The sequence below is a fragment of the Gobius niger genome (assembly GCF_951799975.1).
Source record: "Gobius niger genome assembly, chromosome: 13".
Taxonomy (NCBI): Eukaryota; Metazoa; Chordata; class Actinopteri; order Gobiiformes; family Gobiidae; genus Gobius; species Gobius niger.
Window position 1 is genome coordinate 20435415 of NC_136864.1, and position 17482 is coordinate 20452896.

The 17482-nt window shown below is 42.6% G+C and overlaps 1 protein-coding gene across 2 annotated transcripts in view; it reads right to left on the reverse strand.

The window, feature by feature from the left end:
- The window catches only part of LOC306973182 (glypican-5-like), a 65307-nt gene that overhangs the window by 43527 nt on the left and 4298 nt on the right, over positions 1 to 17482 (reverse strand). For both annotated transcript variants that reach the window (XM_079570035.1, XM_079570034.1), the window contains exons 2-3: positions 17071 to 17232; positions 6903 to 7603 (exon numbers count right to left, since the gene is read on the reverse strand). In XM_079570035.1, the coding sequence (XP_079426161.1) occupies positions 6903 to 7603; positions 17071 to 17232 (863 nt within the window). The remainder of the gene's footprint in view (positions 1 to 6902; positions 7604 to 17070; positions 17233 to 17482) is intronic.

The window sequence follows — 17482 nt, forward strand, 5'->3', positions numbered from 1 at the left end:
GAACTGAAATAGGCTATTTCTCCAAAACGTGCAGCCCTACTTTGAAATACCTCAGTGCAAACAGACCAACACAGCGTCGAGTGAATCGAGTCTTAATCTCATTATAGCAGAATGGAGCCATGCCTCATTGGTCAAACCTTGTGACCGAATAATCCCTCCAGCCAATGAGATGACAGGTTGAATTACGGCACTGACCAGCAATGGCCGTAAATCAATTACCCTTGACCCGATGATGGCGTGAGAATGGAAACCCCATTTGGTTACAGGGTCCGATTCGGTGCACCTGTTTGTCCTTGTTACACCTTCACAATCGCAGCCATTCCTTATGTGATAGCCTGCGGACATAGGTTGATGGGGTGGGAAAATGCGTTGGATGCGTGTTGTTGATGTGTGATGACTTTGGGGAAACACAAGGCATGTAATGAGTGTAAGCTAAGCGGTGAACCAGCGCAGCATTTTTTCACTGCCTTATGAGTGCGTTTTGGACATGGATGCTGACAGGACAGGCCGAATTATTCACCTTATGTGGTCACCGCGCCAGACTGATATGATATGCATGTGTGTCGCTGTGTAAAAGGAGGAGAGACTCATGTCCGAGTGAGCCCAGCCGGAGAGTATTGGCTTACAGATAGCAGTGCTAGTCTTGTCTCCCTCGTTTATTTATCATGGGATTACCCTGAAAGGCCAAGGGAACTTTCTCAACCCCCCTTTAAACACGAGTGCACGGCATCATGGGATTTGAAAGACCTTCAATAGACAATGCCAGTCTCACCTCTGTTTCCTTTTGACTGATACACACAAGCAGCAACATGTGTTTGCGTATTCCAAGTTCCAAGCTGACATTTATCAGAGTGCGGCTATATTTCTGAATTCTCAACTTAGCCGATCGTTTTATGGTTTTGTTAAATGATGACAGTTAAAAATAGCTGTATATGTAGTAGATCGGGGCGATAATTGGGGATTTTACAATATCGGCTTTCGGGCAATCTAGCGCCGATAAAAGCTGATATCTCCGGGACCGAATATTAGACTTCCCGCGAAGTCAGGGCTTTAAAACGAGTCCCCCCACAACTTCCTAGGCCTCAGCATAACAGAGAAACGTCGCAATGAAAGTTGGTTAGTTAGCCACAGGTCTGACTAAAGTTAGTTAGTTTCTGTGAATATGGGCATGTTGCGTGTCATTTTGAAGCACAGAACCTGGAGAATTCAATCACTGAGTTAGTTTTCACCTCCGTAATTGTATTTTTGATCGTCGCGCAACATTGCTAATGGTAGCATGCTAATGCTAATGGAAACTAATCAAAGCTGGGACAGAAACCATGATTGAATCCCCTATAGTAATAAAATAAAATTGGACACAGCTGGAGTTTTTACAGGATTATAGACCAGACATTTAGAAAAATATTTGTCAAAAATATCGGCCGAGCATATCGGCATCGGCCTTAGAAAAAAACATATTGGTCGACCTCAAATATGTAGCTATGAGAGAAATTCAATAGCCAGAAAACTTCCATTTTCGTGTATTGTGTGCCCGTATTAAAACTCTCTACCTAATCCAATCAGATGCATTATGCAACGATTTCAGTTGAGTTGAGTTCAATTTAACTTAAGCACAGGAAAAGGGCAAATGTGTCCAAATGTTGCTTTTGGCTCGCAAAAACAAATAGATGGTTAGACACACAATACATTTTATTTTAGAGCTGAAACGTGTTGAAGTCAGAGATGCTTTGAGCTACAACATCAACATTCGCTGACCAAAAACAACACAATTTAACTGAATAAAGTCAAAACTGTGGTAAAAATACAGTCTTCATGGAACATAAGCATTTAGAAATGTAAACCTGATTTGGAGCCATTGCAGCATGGAATTGAACAAGGCTGCTTTCATTCAGCTCCCTTTAAATTTGAGCTTATGTCCAGCAAATTAAAGACAAACAAATCTCGTAATGTTAAACTGACCTTGTTTACAATGGGCACCCCGCCGCTGATCCATATCCTGCCTGGATGCACAACTCAGGAAGTCGTTTCATTGGTTAGCGGTACATTTCTTTTTCATTGTTCCTTTCATGTAAGCCCAAAACCCCAATTGTCTTTCAAACCGCAGCAGTTTACAGTTGAGTGGTATAATAACAGGATAAACAACGACCAATTATCATCTCCAAACATTTCCAACTGCATTAAGGAAGAGCGGTTTTCATTTCACTTCCCATGAGAGTACCTACGTCACACATCTAACACGAAATGATATTATAATGGATGGATATATTGACTGAAGCCTGGCAGCTTTGTGGTGAGTACCTCGGGGTTAAGGATGCAGGCTTGTCACTGGAATGCTGCCAGGTTCAGCCCTGGAACCAGATGGAGAAATCAAGGTGGCTTAAGGAAATAAAAAAGTCTCTTGTGGCCATGTTTTCAATTAACAGAGAGAGAGATGCAGGCTTGTTGAGTTTCATCAATCCATTATATCGTCAAAACTGCAGACAAGAGGAGTCTTCAGCCCTGGACTAAGTGAGACAGACAGACGGGCAGCTGGAAGAGTTATACAGCACATGACTGGATCTGTATCTGTAGAATTAAGTGGTCTTGGGTGGAGGGTTCGATGAATGCTGACGATCTGCAACAAGCCTTAAATGCTACCTTATGTTTACGCTTTCAGTTGAATGGGCTTTGCTGGCATTGTCGTCTTTGTTTGTTTAAATTCATTGGCCTGTATATTGCCGGCAAAACTGGCAAAAGAAAAAATAGCTTTTTACCAAATTTAGAGAAACTGAAGGTTTTCTTATCTTATTTTAAGGTTATGGCCAAAGGCAAAAACATAATCTATTAATCCGACACGTAATATAGTCAGCCAGAAAGTCGAAAGAAGCAAGACTGTTTCTCTATAGACATGACTTTCTCTCCGGATGATTCAGATCTGTGGCATTCGGCCAAGATCTAAATACGGGTTAGTCTTTTGCTGCACAAATATTCACAGTATATCAGAAAGCACGGCGCAGCGCTCATATCTAACCGTGACAGATTTCCATTTGGCCACTTGCGGAAAGCCCTGACTAAGAAGACAAGATTTATGGACTCTCCTTGGGCCTTACCCAGGGCTCTCTACCTTTAAAGATGCCTCTTCATTTTCCCAAATCCGTTTGTGTTCATCTCCTGAGTGCACCGCTGCAGTCAGTGTCCGTCAGCCCCCTCCCCCCTCCTCTTATGTGAGAGATGTCAGTGCTAATTAAAGAACCACTCAAAGCCTCGTAGATCACACAAAGTCCTTGCAACTCCAACAAAGCAAAAGCTCACAGCATGGATCTCCGCATTGAGGCAAGCGAAACCCAATTAAAATCACTTACAGATGATCCACAAACAATTGCTTCAGAGCTTATTTACTACACATTTTTATCTTGGTAAACAATTTGGGGAGAGTTACAGACACGAGATGTGGCCGGTGACGAACCCCAGAGGAAGGCGAGCTGCTGCGAGAGGGTCAAGAGGGTTCGTGACATCTGTGTCTGGGATGCTGCTGGAGCAGAGATGCACAGCTCAAATAAGCATGTGGCCAGAGCAGGAACTCTGACAAGCCCATGTGTCTGTTTTCAACTCTTTCAATGAACCAGCGACAGCTATTACAAGCATAACACAGATGCCCATTTCCACAGCGTTTGCTCTGACACTGAACATTAGGGAGTGAGGACATCGGGCTTTGGATCATTTTAGTCACATCTTTTCATTTGTATTTAGCTTTTATTACTCAACGAATGTAAAAATTTTAAGTTTTACTTGAAATTTTAGGATTTTAAGATTTAAAGCAGTAACTCATGCCCCTAGAGGCCATAAGCGCCACTGCAGGTGTCGTAGCATGTTACGGTTTTTTACTCATTAATAATTTTGAGAGTAAATACTCTGTTGACAGAAGAGATATAGAGGGATATTGTACATCCAATTACACAATGGAGATATTTTTTTTTTCACAAACTTGGCTGTAAATACTGTTTAAGTGATGCTAGCCCGCGGTTAGTTTTGCAGGTTAGCCTGGTAGCTTCTTCTTCGATACTGAAATATGTGTCGTATAGATCCATGAACAGAAAAATTAAGTTCATTTATTCCATTAAAGACCATTTCATTTAAATATGAATCAATTATTTGAGCTGAAACAAGTCAAGTAAACCTGAATCTAAAGATGGAAGGTTCTTTTTGGTTCCTGCTTTTGAGCCTTTTATTTTTCCGATACCGATAATATCTTCTTCGTGATTCCATTAGTGTGTATTGAGGCCTCCGACCCAGTGCAGGAAATGTGCAATTGTGGTTCAACTTGAAAGACCCCCCAATCACCCCATCAACACCTTCCCCAGAAGGATTACGAAAATGATTTATTAAGGTAAACAAGTTACCTAGTACTGCTTTAAAGATTATACAGGTTTTTGTCTTTAAGAGCCTTTGAATCAATAAATGTTCCATCTCTCTCAATACTGCCAAGATTGAAGGATGAGACAGACTAGCAGGAAGAAAACAACCTATTTATCAAGATATAAATGGTACAAAGCAAGAAGTAAGCACAAAAGATACAGGTCGTAATAAAAAGGAGAGCCAACACCATTAGCTAATGGTCTTAATGAATGAGTTGGTGTCTGAGACAGAAGGACTCGACATTACTTTAAAACCTTGGCTTCTTTGGAGATGACTCTGTCGGGGTAACAAGTCCACAAATACATACATTCTGGAAAGTGTTCAACCGCATATTTTGAGTGTGAGACATCAGTTCTGCATCAAGAAGAAGATATAAGTTTACAAAATCATCTTCTCACCACAGGGGGGTTATTTCATTTGATTGTGGCCTTCTTTGGAGGTGCCGGCACACAGAATGGAAACCCTCCGATCAACCCACTGGCCTTGTTTCCATCCTCCGAACGGCTCAGGCTGCTATTATCATTCCTGCATAAGACCGTAATGAGAAGCTGGGGTAAAACCAACAAGGGGATAAGGTAGACCCTCGTATAAACTGCAGTAATCTGGACCACGGCGAGTATTTTCATAAGCTCACTGTTGATAGCTCATTAAGAAGCTAAACCTATATCTTATGCAAGTATAATATATAAAGTCGCCACTCCAACTGGGTCATACGAGCCATATCATTTTTACAGCCGTGTCAATAAACAGTAATACATGGCCTCTTAACACGGGGCTGAACTGAGCTGATTGAGCCCGAGAAAAAACGGTTGGCTCTTGGGTCCAATAAGACGCGCCACTTTCACTGTATATTTTCCAGTTTGAACCCAATTGTGTCTACCCCACATAATCCTGTCCCAGCCTCCCCAAATATCCATAAGCACTTCCTTGGGCCGCCGTTCACGCTCTGCCTCAATAAGAGCAGGAATGTGTTAAAACAGCCTGTCAATAGGTGCCTTTCAGCTGCTCGCCCTCTGCTTGCATTGTCCCGGGGTGGGCTGCCCATCTACGCTCCTTACGGGACTTCTAAAAACCCGATACCTGTGCACGGCGCGTTCTGACCCGGGGCCAACCCTATGACGTACACCGCAGCATATAGTGGCTGTCTGTGTAGTCTACAGCTGGCTGCAAGTCAGAGCCTCAAGCGAATGGTCTGGGATATCATCCCAGCGCAAAAACCACAAAGTCACAATAATTTCTTTAATAACAACTCCATGTTATGTTCAGAATCAGCAAGAAAAGTAATAAAATAACATGACTTTCGGGGCTTGATTTGAAACATTTGACGAATCGACACCAAAGTGCTATGCACTTAGCGCTGGTAGCATGAGCTGGTGTGGTAAATGTAATATACAGCAGTTTCATCTCTGTACCTCAAAAATAATTTGTTTAACCGTTTCATTTCCCCTTTACAATGTAATTTTCGAACAAAAATATTAATTTGTCAAAGGTGCGGGTGATATAGTAAGAATGAATCGAATCACACATTTCTTACAGCGTATGATTGCGATTTAAATACAATTCTTGCACACTTAATATACTTGCTTTGCCCTAAAGAGTAATACATTAATCTATCTGCCTCTTCCGAGCGTTCACACCTCACTGTGATTGGTTCAAATGCCTTTCACTAATTCTGATAACGACCAAAAGGATCTGCGTGGGGACTAGTCTGTGTTCGAGCATCGAGCTGAATTCAACAGGAAAGTAACACTCTTAGCACCATTTTTGTTTAATTCCATTTACTAATTTCAAGTGTAGCCTCAACAACAAAGGTGCAAATAATCCCATGACCATGAAATCTTGGTGTTGAGTTCATCTAGGAGCAGTTGGTTGTAATAGGTCAAGTAAGGATAGGACATAAAGTTTGTTGGACACAGTTTGAATTCGTAACTCATTTTAGGCTCATACTTTAATAATAACTTCTCATCTACGGTTTAAAAGCCCTTATTAACTGAACCCCGTGCACCTCTGAACTGTTCCGTAATTCACTCTGACTTTGCATTGAAACCATGATGTTGCTGAGAGATGGTAATAAATTCTTAAAGATTAGGTAAAGGACAGTTTGGCAGTCATTCATGAAACCTATAACCGCATATAACATGTGGTAGTGCTCAAAGCATGAAAATGCACTCTTTCCACATCACATCCATTTTCCAACTAATTCTCTGTGTACAGTAATGTTTCTCTATGGTAAAACAAGCCACACTGACTTCAGGCAGTATTGTCATTTGAACTACTCTCTTTTCCTGGATAGTTTTTTGTAGGATAAACATTAGCCCTTAATAGTTTCAATGCTAACGTTAATACGCTGCACTGTTTTGCATTGCTAGAAAAAATATTCGTATCCCAGCAACCTGGAAAATCTGTCCAATCAACACACAGACCAGGGCCAAAGAACATAGCTAGAACAAATAATACAAAGGAGCTTTTGAAGTTTCGGTTGTGTCATTAAAATGGAGTCTACTCACTGTGGGTGTGATGACTGGGCCATGCAGTTGTGCATAGAGGAGAGCCTCACTGACATGCGTGCGCACCCCCAGCAGGGCCAGCTCCATGCTGTGCTGGTTGGCCATGGCATGGGTGAGCTGCTCCAATAGCGTGGTGTATCTTCTCCACGGCTGGTCCAGCTCAGAGATGCTGGCCAAGCAGCCGCGCATCACGTTCAGGCAGAAGCCGTCGCAAGGCTTGATCAGCGTCAGGCCTCTGCAGTGTGAACAGTACACCATCCGCACTAACGCTTTCACACACTCTTTGCTGAAGACGATGTGTTCAGTGGCATTCAAGACCTCCAGACCTTCTGCCAGAGCCAAGCCCAGATGCTTCCCCGCGCCCAGAGCCCCGGCCAGCTCCTGCGCCATGATCGCCGGGTGAGGCCCAAAGGGGTTGACGTCCTGTCGGATCATTCGCAGACAGTCCCCCATGTCCCTCCACACAAGCTCCCTGTCCATGCCCGGGTTGATCAGCTGAGTGTAGACAAGGGGAAACAAGTTGTTGTAGAACTGGTTTACTGCAGCTTCCACCGAGACGTTGGCCCCCCGCAGGTGATGGGACAGAGTGGAGAAGAGCTGGTTTACGTGGGGCAGTGCATGGCGGGACATGGTTGAGTAGGTCCCCTCCAGTAGTGAACTTAGGTGGCCTTGTGAGAATGACAGAAGGTACTGGAACATGTCTGCAAGGAGAGCAGATGAGAAACAAAGAGTTGGGATTATTAGCGTTGAATATTTGACATAATGAAATCTTATTAAAGCAAGTCCAGAAATCCCCTCACTGGCTCATTAGCTATGAATGAAGTTCAAAATAATGTCATGTCTCAATAAAGTTTAATGATTGTGAAATAAGTCAACGGGATGGGGTAGGCAGGCGAGGGAAAACAAGAAACAGCATCAAAGATTTGGCTCAACAGCACTCAGCCAAGACACAACCACATTTACTTGGCATCGACAGTGGCAAAAACGTTTAGATCTTACATTTGTGTCCACCCATCGTGACCTTTTTTTTTACAACACACGCACTAAGTACACACAGAATTGATTGAATCATTGGGAATTAAGTCATTTCCTGTTTAAGAAATCTTTGATGCCCGTGTGCCGGCATCACAGTGTGGCTGCTCAAGGTGACGGAGAAATAATACAGCTCACAATTTTGTATGAAATATCCAACAACTTTTTGTCACGATAACAAATTTGATGTTTGATATATAAAGGCAGGAATGTATCGCAATAAATGATATTATTGACCCTAACTATACTAGACAATGTCAATTCATATATAAATGACAGTAAACCTTTGTTCTAAAAGTGCATAACCATATCCTAAAATACCACACAAGCTGCAATAAACATAAAACATAATGAAACTCAATTTGCTTCATCTAGATGTCAAAGTATCTGTTATTCATTGAACGATAAGTCGATATAGTAATTATCGTGACACACCTACTTGATCGCAATTACGTGCAATTTAATTTCTACCCTTTCATACCCCACCCCTTCTCCTTGAGTGCCTTGCACAAAGCACTCTCATTAACACAATCTTTCTCATTTGGAAAGCTATATTATCGACACTTGCTATGATCATGAGGGCACTAGTCATGTCATGTGTGTTTGTGTATACTCCCCTGGACTCAAAACTCTGCTCATAGCTGTGATGTCAGCCAAAAAGCATGCCACAACATGAAGGAGCAGTAGCAACTGCAGAAATTGAAACAGGAGAAGGTGGGTTCACCCTCTCCCCCACTTTTCATTAGCCTACTGTGTGCGGCTAAATATAAAACACACAGGCTGATTTCATATTTCAGCATCATAAGTCAGCTTTAAATATTGTTACACCATGATAAAATATGCTACTTGATCATTTGAGGCGAATGTTGGAGTAGCGGATACATGAGCGCGTGCCCAGCCCCTCCCAGCTAATAACAACAGACATGTCCTTCTCAACAGCTGCACTAATAAGACCAAAGTCTGTGACACATGGGCTCTCTCCAGTCCAGTGAAAGGCACCACTGATTCTAAATGCACCCGAAAGCATTGTAATGATGGCAGCGGCACCCACACATGGATCATTTGGACGTATAAAGTATTTAAATGGCTTCTGAAGGGTATGAGTTCATGTCTGGCTGCAACAGAATGACAGCAGACTGATAGACATGAGAGTATGTTCCAAGATATGATTTGTCGGGGACAGCCACAGGTCACATGCAGACGCCTGACACCTGATGAGTACTCACTTAATAAGGTTACAGACCATGACATGGTGTGATATTAAAGTATCACTGGAATCATCACTATGGTGCAGAAATGTCCAGAAGTCAGTGCTCTGGCTTCCCCCACATAAAATCCAGTCACTAACACTGAATCAGAGGCTGCAAAGCACAAGTCAGTATTATATTTCAGTTGATTATAATTTAATGTAGATTAAAACCAACTAAAACAATATTTCTAAGTTAAAGTGGTTTTATAGTCCATCACCACATGTAAAAATAAATGTCGAATTGCTGGCTACAAACACTGAAACAACTCAAAATATTGCTGCTTATCTTATAATATTCAACAATTAACGCCCATGTTTTGTCATATTGTGCTTTCCTATATAAAATCCTTATACTGAGACAGGATGACAAAATGAAGCATAAAGAAGGGAGAATTACAGCGGGAGACTGCCAGAACAAAGCAGCAAGTCAAATATTCAACACGAAAAAACAACTACTGTATAAGTGCGCTCCATCTTGTGACTGTGCACCCACATCTGGATTCGTTTGGCCTCTGGGTTCACAGCACATCCCTTTGTCTCCTCGGAAATATTTCAGACATATCTCCCTTTAAATGTAAGACCGCGCTCATTCATAGGGCTGAGCCTTTACGGAATTGCACAGGAGACACTGTTACACTTGCACACACAGTATTTTCTATTTGATGGTTCTTTGAGCCAAAGGAAAAAAAAAAAAATCTGAATAAATCATTTTCTGCATGTGATGTACTATATGTGATTTAATTGTTATTTTTCTTTCTCTAATCATCATGATGTTTATATTCAGATCTAACCTCATGGTATGCATACAATTCAATCTGACTGAGCATTTGCATAATAATCCAAACTGAAATTCTACCGACTTTTGGTGGGTTGGCAAGTGGTAATGCCGGTGTCAAGCCATGTTAGTTCAAAAGGGAAAAGATCAGGCTGCACGTTGATATCGACAAGACAAAGGCCGATTCAGGCACATTCACTGAGTTTAAGGTTTTTTGACTGTTCAGCGTAACCACAGCGGTCGAATCTGCTATAGACAGACCCCACTATATTTAGACTAGGAGTTGGTGGCTATCATCACGTTGTCACTGGTCCCCCGAAGTGACGTCCGCAAGAGCTGATCATTTTTGTGCCGGCAAATTATACCAAAATTTGTAGCGGATCGTGTTCCAATGAGATCCGTAAGACAGATCATTTTGTAGCAGGGTTTTTTTTTTGGATCAGAGGAGAACAATGTCGGACTGTGATGGACTCACTCTGACAAATTCTGAGAAAGACAAAAACCGGGGGATTAAAAGCTAAAACAGATTCACTGGATCAGAAATGGTTTCACTCACTTTATTCAGATGAGTGGGTTAGAAGGCCCTTGCATGCACCTATAAAAGAAAAATATGAGAAAAATGTTGGGACCGAAAAAGTCATTGCGAAATGAATGTGGTCAGTTTTAGACGTAATATAAGCCAGCTACATTAAAAACGTTGATGATGTGGGCCGGTTCAGTGGAAAAAGCTTGTAGCTACTGTGTTGCAGCGTTTGAATTACATTTTCAAACAGTTTACCTCTCCCTGGAGATCGGACTCATTGGCACTGCTGAAACTGCCATTGTGTCCACTCTAGATTAAAACTACACCTGTATAATATTATTGGTATTTCACTAGGTTATCAGCTTATTGAATTGGCAAAAACTATAACATCTTTGCCGGTTAATGCATCATTGGTTGGATGCATTACACACTTAGGTTTTCCATAGTCATATACCGAAGATTACAAACTTGAGCCTCTACAGCAGAGTGTCAACAGTGCACGGCATTTCTCATTACTGCCGGTCAACTTGTCATGGAAAATGACGCGAGTGGCTCCCACAGTTGTGTGAGCTCACGGAGGTGTGATGCCATACGTGTCTCCACTAGGGCATGCCTGGTGATGCAGTAATATTGCGATAATGAGATTGGAGACACTGTTCTCATACCATAAAGCTGTAAGCCATTCCTATCCTGGCAGTGATTCCCAGCGAGGCCCCGACCAACTATCTTCTCAGGCAAAAGCGTTTAATCCCGCGGCAGGCTTGTGTTTCACTCAGGTCATCACGCAGATATGTGACACAGGGACACGTGTGGAGATTACATATCCTTGTTTTAATTAGTAGCAATACTGTACAGAAAGCTATATCCCACTCAGCACGACTCATCTAACGTTACAGGGGAAAGTTGCATTGTCACACTATCCCCTTCCTTTAGCATGCAACCGAGCAGTTTAAGGTCTTATATTATGCTTTTTGTTTGATCTTGAAAAAAAAATCATAACGTAAGACCTTAATTGCTCGGTGCTTTTAGGCAACTTGACATTGCTCTTTTAGAATTTGAAACTATGGGTATGGAAACATGCAAAGGCAATCCAAAGTTCATTTCTGAGCATGCACTCACCCTCTGCTATCTCAAAGGTGAAGATTAAATAAAGCACCCTTATTATCTGGAGAGGGTTTTAAGTGGAGGCAATATTGAGCGCTGAAATGATCAGAATGCGTATGGCAAAGGTTTCTGGACATTCTAAACACATTGAAGCTTCAGCTTGTGACGTCAGCAGGTGGTGGTGAGTATTTTTGAGAGAAGGAGATGGGCTCGATATGCATGGATGAAACAACACACCGTTGCAGGTTAGTTTCTGATCAGGGATCAAGATTATGTGAAACACAACAAAGTGACTTTAGCCTATACTAAAGGGAGCTCTAGTGCTGACCTATAAACGATTCAGTGAGTCAACACCACAGTGTCAACTACGTATCTAAAGCTTCAAGTGCCCGCATGACTCATCCATCTGAAAACAGACATGTCGCTTAGGCCAAAGCAGCAGCTAAAACACTGACGGTACACCAGCCACTTCCAAAAGCACAAGTCCCACTTCACCACCGTGCTCTTGACTTGCCCTATCCCGCACTGCCAACAGGTGCAATAAGGTGTTCACATGAGAGCAGGAGGTGTCCGTTGGAGGTGGACATGACATGGAGCAGAATCAGGGGAGGCCCCTATCTCTCCATCAGCATTCCAGTCATTAATAATAACGTACTGCTGCTATATCAGAACTCCTAAACATAAACAATTCCGCAGATGCCAGTGGCAGCGGTGGCGGGCATGCAGCGAGGTGGAAATTGGGCCCGGGGATCATTGCGCTCCAGTATGGCCCGAGCGGAGAAACCCGATAGAAGGCAGGAGAGGGGAGGGTGGGATGAGCAGACGTGAGAGGGGACCGGGGCAGAGGAGACACGGGGCATGGATGAGAGGGGGGGTGGGTGGGTGTCATACCTTAAAGGGGAAATGCGTGGGGGGTGACTTTGCGGCACACTGTTGACAGACTGATGGACAGCTACCTCTGCTCCCCTGCATTGACATGGCACAGGCCTAACGTGACCCCCGCGCGCCCGCCCTTTCCCTCTGCTTTATTGGCGCATAAATCATTGTGTCTTTTGCGGTGCATAGTGTCATCGACTGTGACCCGCCGTGATGTTATATTATCTGACAGCCATAATGCGTTTACAGTTAGAGGCGCCCGGGCTACAGCCACAACAAATACAGGATTTCTTCTTCTTTTTTTTTTTGAAGGCAGCTGGAAATGTTTGCACAACTCAACTGAGATGTATGGCGACAGCACTCGAATGGCATATTGAAAATATTCACGATGTCATAAAAGGGCCACAAAACTGTAAATACTGTTTGGTGCAGTTGCCTTGCTTTACTTTTCGCTCGCTTTCCCATAACACCGCTAATCCACAGCGCCCAACTGACACATAATCTTTAGCATAAACAGTTTACATCTATAAGCAGCATTTTTTTAAATTATTATTCAAGCTCCAAGTATTGCTAAGATTGAACGTCATGCCTGCCACCGGCTTAAATGTGCCAAAAGAATGAACACAAGTCAGTAATCAAAACCTGCTTGTCTAGGTGTACACAGAAACATCAAACTATGTAACGCGCTAATTTGCTTGTGAGAACAAAATGCTAACATGTACCAGGGCCTAAAGCGCACTTTGAGGTGTGAAATGAAGTCAAGATGAAAGGGCTGCAATTAGCGATAACTTTTCATAACAGGTGGTTTGACTTTATCCTAAGAAGCCACAGCAGCTTTACGGAATGCTTTGATTATCGCCATAAAGCACAGTAAGTGAATAAAATTTGAAAATATCAAAAAAAATGGCCTTCTAAGTTCGATTCCCAGAAGATGAGGGGGCTCTATTTGTGGAGTTGCATGTTGTGCTTATCCTCCAGCTATAGGTCCTTGAGCCAAGCTTTTAAGATGGTGGAGAAATGGCCCCAGGCGCAAACACTGCAGTGACAGTGATATTCTACCTTTGCCTAATGGAAGTATGTGAAAATAATAGGATATGAGCAACTTTACGCTTCAACTGGGAGTTCGTAATGAAGTACGAGGAGCCACTGAGGCAGCACGAAAAGACTTTAGCACCAAACACTGCACGGAAAGTGAATCAAAGTCGATGAAGGGATGATGAAGTGAGTTGATGTGAAATGGCCAGCTCCGTCCGGCTTCAGGCACAAGAACAAGCATGAGTCACAAGGCAGATCTTTCACAGACATGAGAGTGCGTTAGAGCCAATGGGCAGGGCACCCGAGCTTCCCACGGCTGTCACGCAAAGTTAGTATTGAGGACCGAGCCTCTCTGTTTACCTATCAAGATATCCGCGCTTATGACACTTATGATAAGCAGAGATTTAAGGAATCTGGCCAACTGTTTTGCATTAAAAAAACGTGCAATTTTCAACCACACAGAGTTATATTTTACGACTAGCATTAGTTTGGGAGAGACGTGTGCAGCAGAGTCAAGCAGGACACAGGAAATATCCAGGCCAAACAAATCAGCAGCATTAGACGACAAATCCCAATAGAGAAAACCAATAGTGTTCCAGACATGTCTGAATATCACGGAGAGAACAAGCCCCATGAGCCTTTTGTCTCATTACAAAACAACCTTACTGGACAGTGTCCACACAGTCTTGCTTGAAGTCATTGACAGTTGAGTTTGGTAACCAAAAACTCTGCCCAAGGGCCATTTGTATGACGTGCAGCGGATTTTGGCAATCAGTAAGCTGTATTTCTTTCTCATAATGTCACGCTGCATTGTGGAGATTATCGAAAGAAACTGCCATAATGAGCCAATAATTATTATTTATGAATTTATTTGGCTGTCTGGATGTGAGGTTTCATCTAGCAAAGTGGGGTTTTGCCAGCTCCTTAGGGAAAGATAAATGACAGCTTAAAATGATTAAAATGTAAGAAGGCATGACTATTTTCCCCTGTATTGTTGACTCTTGCATTTTCTGTTTGATGTTAATTTCAAAGTGAACCTGTATTAGGGATAAACTCATAATGCGTCCTGCCATTCCCTGATTTGTGGCTACTTTTAATCATATTACTTTAACACTTTCCATTGCTGTATGCGGCTATAATGGCTCTCTCACTTCTGTGGTCTTCTCCTCATTACTGTGTTAACATGAGCACCAAGCAACAGCTACATGTGTTCTCATGCCAATATGGAAACTGTGAGTACAATAAACTATTAAGTGTAAGAGTATTAATCTACAAATGTGTCTTTTTACATGTTTTTTCTCTCTCTTGTCAATAACTGCAGTAAGTGAAAGGCTATAGTTGCCATAGTTTTGCGCCCTCAGCAGTTATCTTTGAGACTTGCGCGTTCCCTGCAGAGCACCACCAAGTTGCTGGCACAGGCCCCACCAGCTCATGCAGTTTATTAAATTTCCACAGCTTCTAAAGGCCACAGAGGCACCTCCGAAGAAACAGTCTGTTGCAAAGAAGGCGATCCTCTATCCTCACAAAAGAATCTGTTGAGCACTTCCTTTCGAAAAGCCGTTACACGTACCAAAACATCACACCTGACACCTGCCACCAAGACACCTGTGAGCACTTGAAACGGCCAACATACTTGTCTCTCTTTACTCCTCCTTAGTCAACCCTTTTCCACAGTTTTAAGGGTTAAATAAAAAGCCGAGGTAATTGGTAAAGCTTTAATGTTTGGTCCGCTCCTCCCTCCCTTCCTTTGTTCCCTGCCGTTTCCCCCAGTGAGTCTTCACCTTGTTGTTAACGGGGGAACACGACTCAGCCTGTCGATGTCATGTCTGCTCGGAGATTCAAAAGGCGTTGCTAAAAAACACGCAGGCTCTCACAGGCGATGTGGTCACTCCGCTATTAGGTCCATAAACACGTTCGCTCCACACCCTCTGTGATTAAATGAGACGTGCAGGGATGGATTCCGGATATCCTCCCTAATTTGAGCATGAGCTCATGGCGCAGTGCAATGTCATCTTGTGTCCAAGCGTCAGCCTCTAGAGCAATAACCCTGTCGGTCAAAACATCTGCGGAGGAAAATAAGCGCAGACATGGTAGTGGGAGGATGAAGAGCTGATGGAATGAGGCGGCCAGGCTAAAGATCACAGACAAAGAGGCTGCCAGACAAACCCAGAGATGGCAATAAAGATACAAACCTGGCTGTTTCTGATGAAGGAAGTAGCGCTGTATGAATCAGACGAGATATTCATCCCTTTGTTTGCATGCCACAAATTCTTAGTCCTCAAGTACACAAACATAAACTAGAGAGATGCCAATGAGCCACCCAACATGATCTGAGGAGCCAGAGCTGTTTTGGAGTTAACAAAATTGGTTCCTCAGGCAATATATTTTACTATTGATCGACGAGACGAAAAGTTATTGCTGGAGACATAATGGCGAGCACTGTGGTTGTTCACAGTCACCTTCAGTAGGACAGACAACCACAATTCAAAAGTTCAAAGTTTCCAAAAGCCAGTAATGCAATAAACTTTTTTCCTAGGAAAGATAGATATGAACCAAAGGCATTCATTTTATCAGACTTGTTCAAGGTAAGGTTTATCTACATTCACAACAACCTACAGCATCCATTTAAATTGCCCTTTGCAGCAAAGCCAGCAGACAGACACCCATCACATACTGATTATGAATGATCAGCTTCTTTTAGTTTGTTTAATCATACAAGACTAAAAAGTGGAATAACAGTCGAGCAGGAAGGCTTATCTTATCTTATCTTACTCCTGACCCCAGGACAGTTGAGCAGCCCTGCATATTCTCCACCTGACGATGGTATGAGGATGAAGAATATATTTCATTTGATCAATGCCCAATGATTAAATGAAATGGTGTAATATGAGCATGGATACAACTCCCACGTACGACAAAGCACAGTAGGCCTTTCGGGCTGACAAAACAAAGGCAGGCCAGAGAAAACATAAACACAGGGAGCTGCAGCTCTCACACAGTTTGTTTGTTGACACGCCTCAGAAGACAAAAGAGAAATGATGCTTTAAGAAAACAAACTATACTTTGGCATTTAAATGATAACTTAAAGTGAAGTAAACGTAAAAGAAACAAACTAATAAAGCATTAGTTACACTGACCAAACTTCTTTCTACTCAGTATAAACGCACATTCTTCATGGCACTGGACATCACAGACACTGTCCTTAAAAGGCCTTAAACTGTGGTATGGTTACGTCATCATATCTTTGTTCTTCTTTATTCCATTGTTATTTTCCATGTTGGCCTTTTGTGGACATGTGGAGCACCTGATTCCCATCCTCCGGATAGGCTCAGACATGAGGTAAGAAGGGAAAGATCTCCATGGAGAAATGTATGCATACTTTACATGATAGACTTTTCCTACCAAAGCACTTAATAATACATACTGGAATTAAACAACTACACTGCATCAAAAGGACGAGTTAAGACCCTTTGCACATAAACCTATTATGTGATTGTACATAATAGATGTCACCGATATACATGTACTGAACCAACTCAGCCAGTTTCTGTTGTCCAGTCTCTGTCACACTTACCCTGAAAGGCATCTGCGTGGCCTGAGATGAGGTTCTCCAGCTCATAGTTGTAAGACTGGATGTTGTGGAGTGTCTCACGCCTGACAGCGATCAGGTAGCTCTCCTCCATCTTACGGGTGCAGCAGGACAGTCCCTGGTGCTTGCAGAGCAGAAGATCCACATCTACAAAATACACATTTTTTCATTGTCAGTGTATACGGTGGATTGTGCATTTAATTATGTTTATTTTGTCACATTATCAATGCACAGATGTAACTACACAGTGTACACAGATCGTTCTATAAATGAGCAGTACAAGTATAGTCAGGGGGTATGCACATAGGCAGACAAGCCATAACTCCAATGAGAGACAGAAGAGGCACCATGGGTGGGTGAGAAAGTAGACCAAGAATTCATCAGCGTTTCCCGCTAT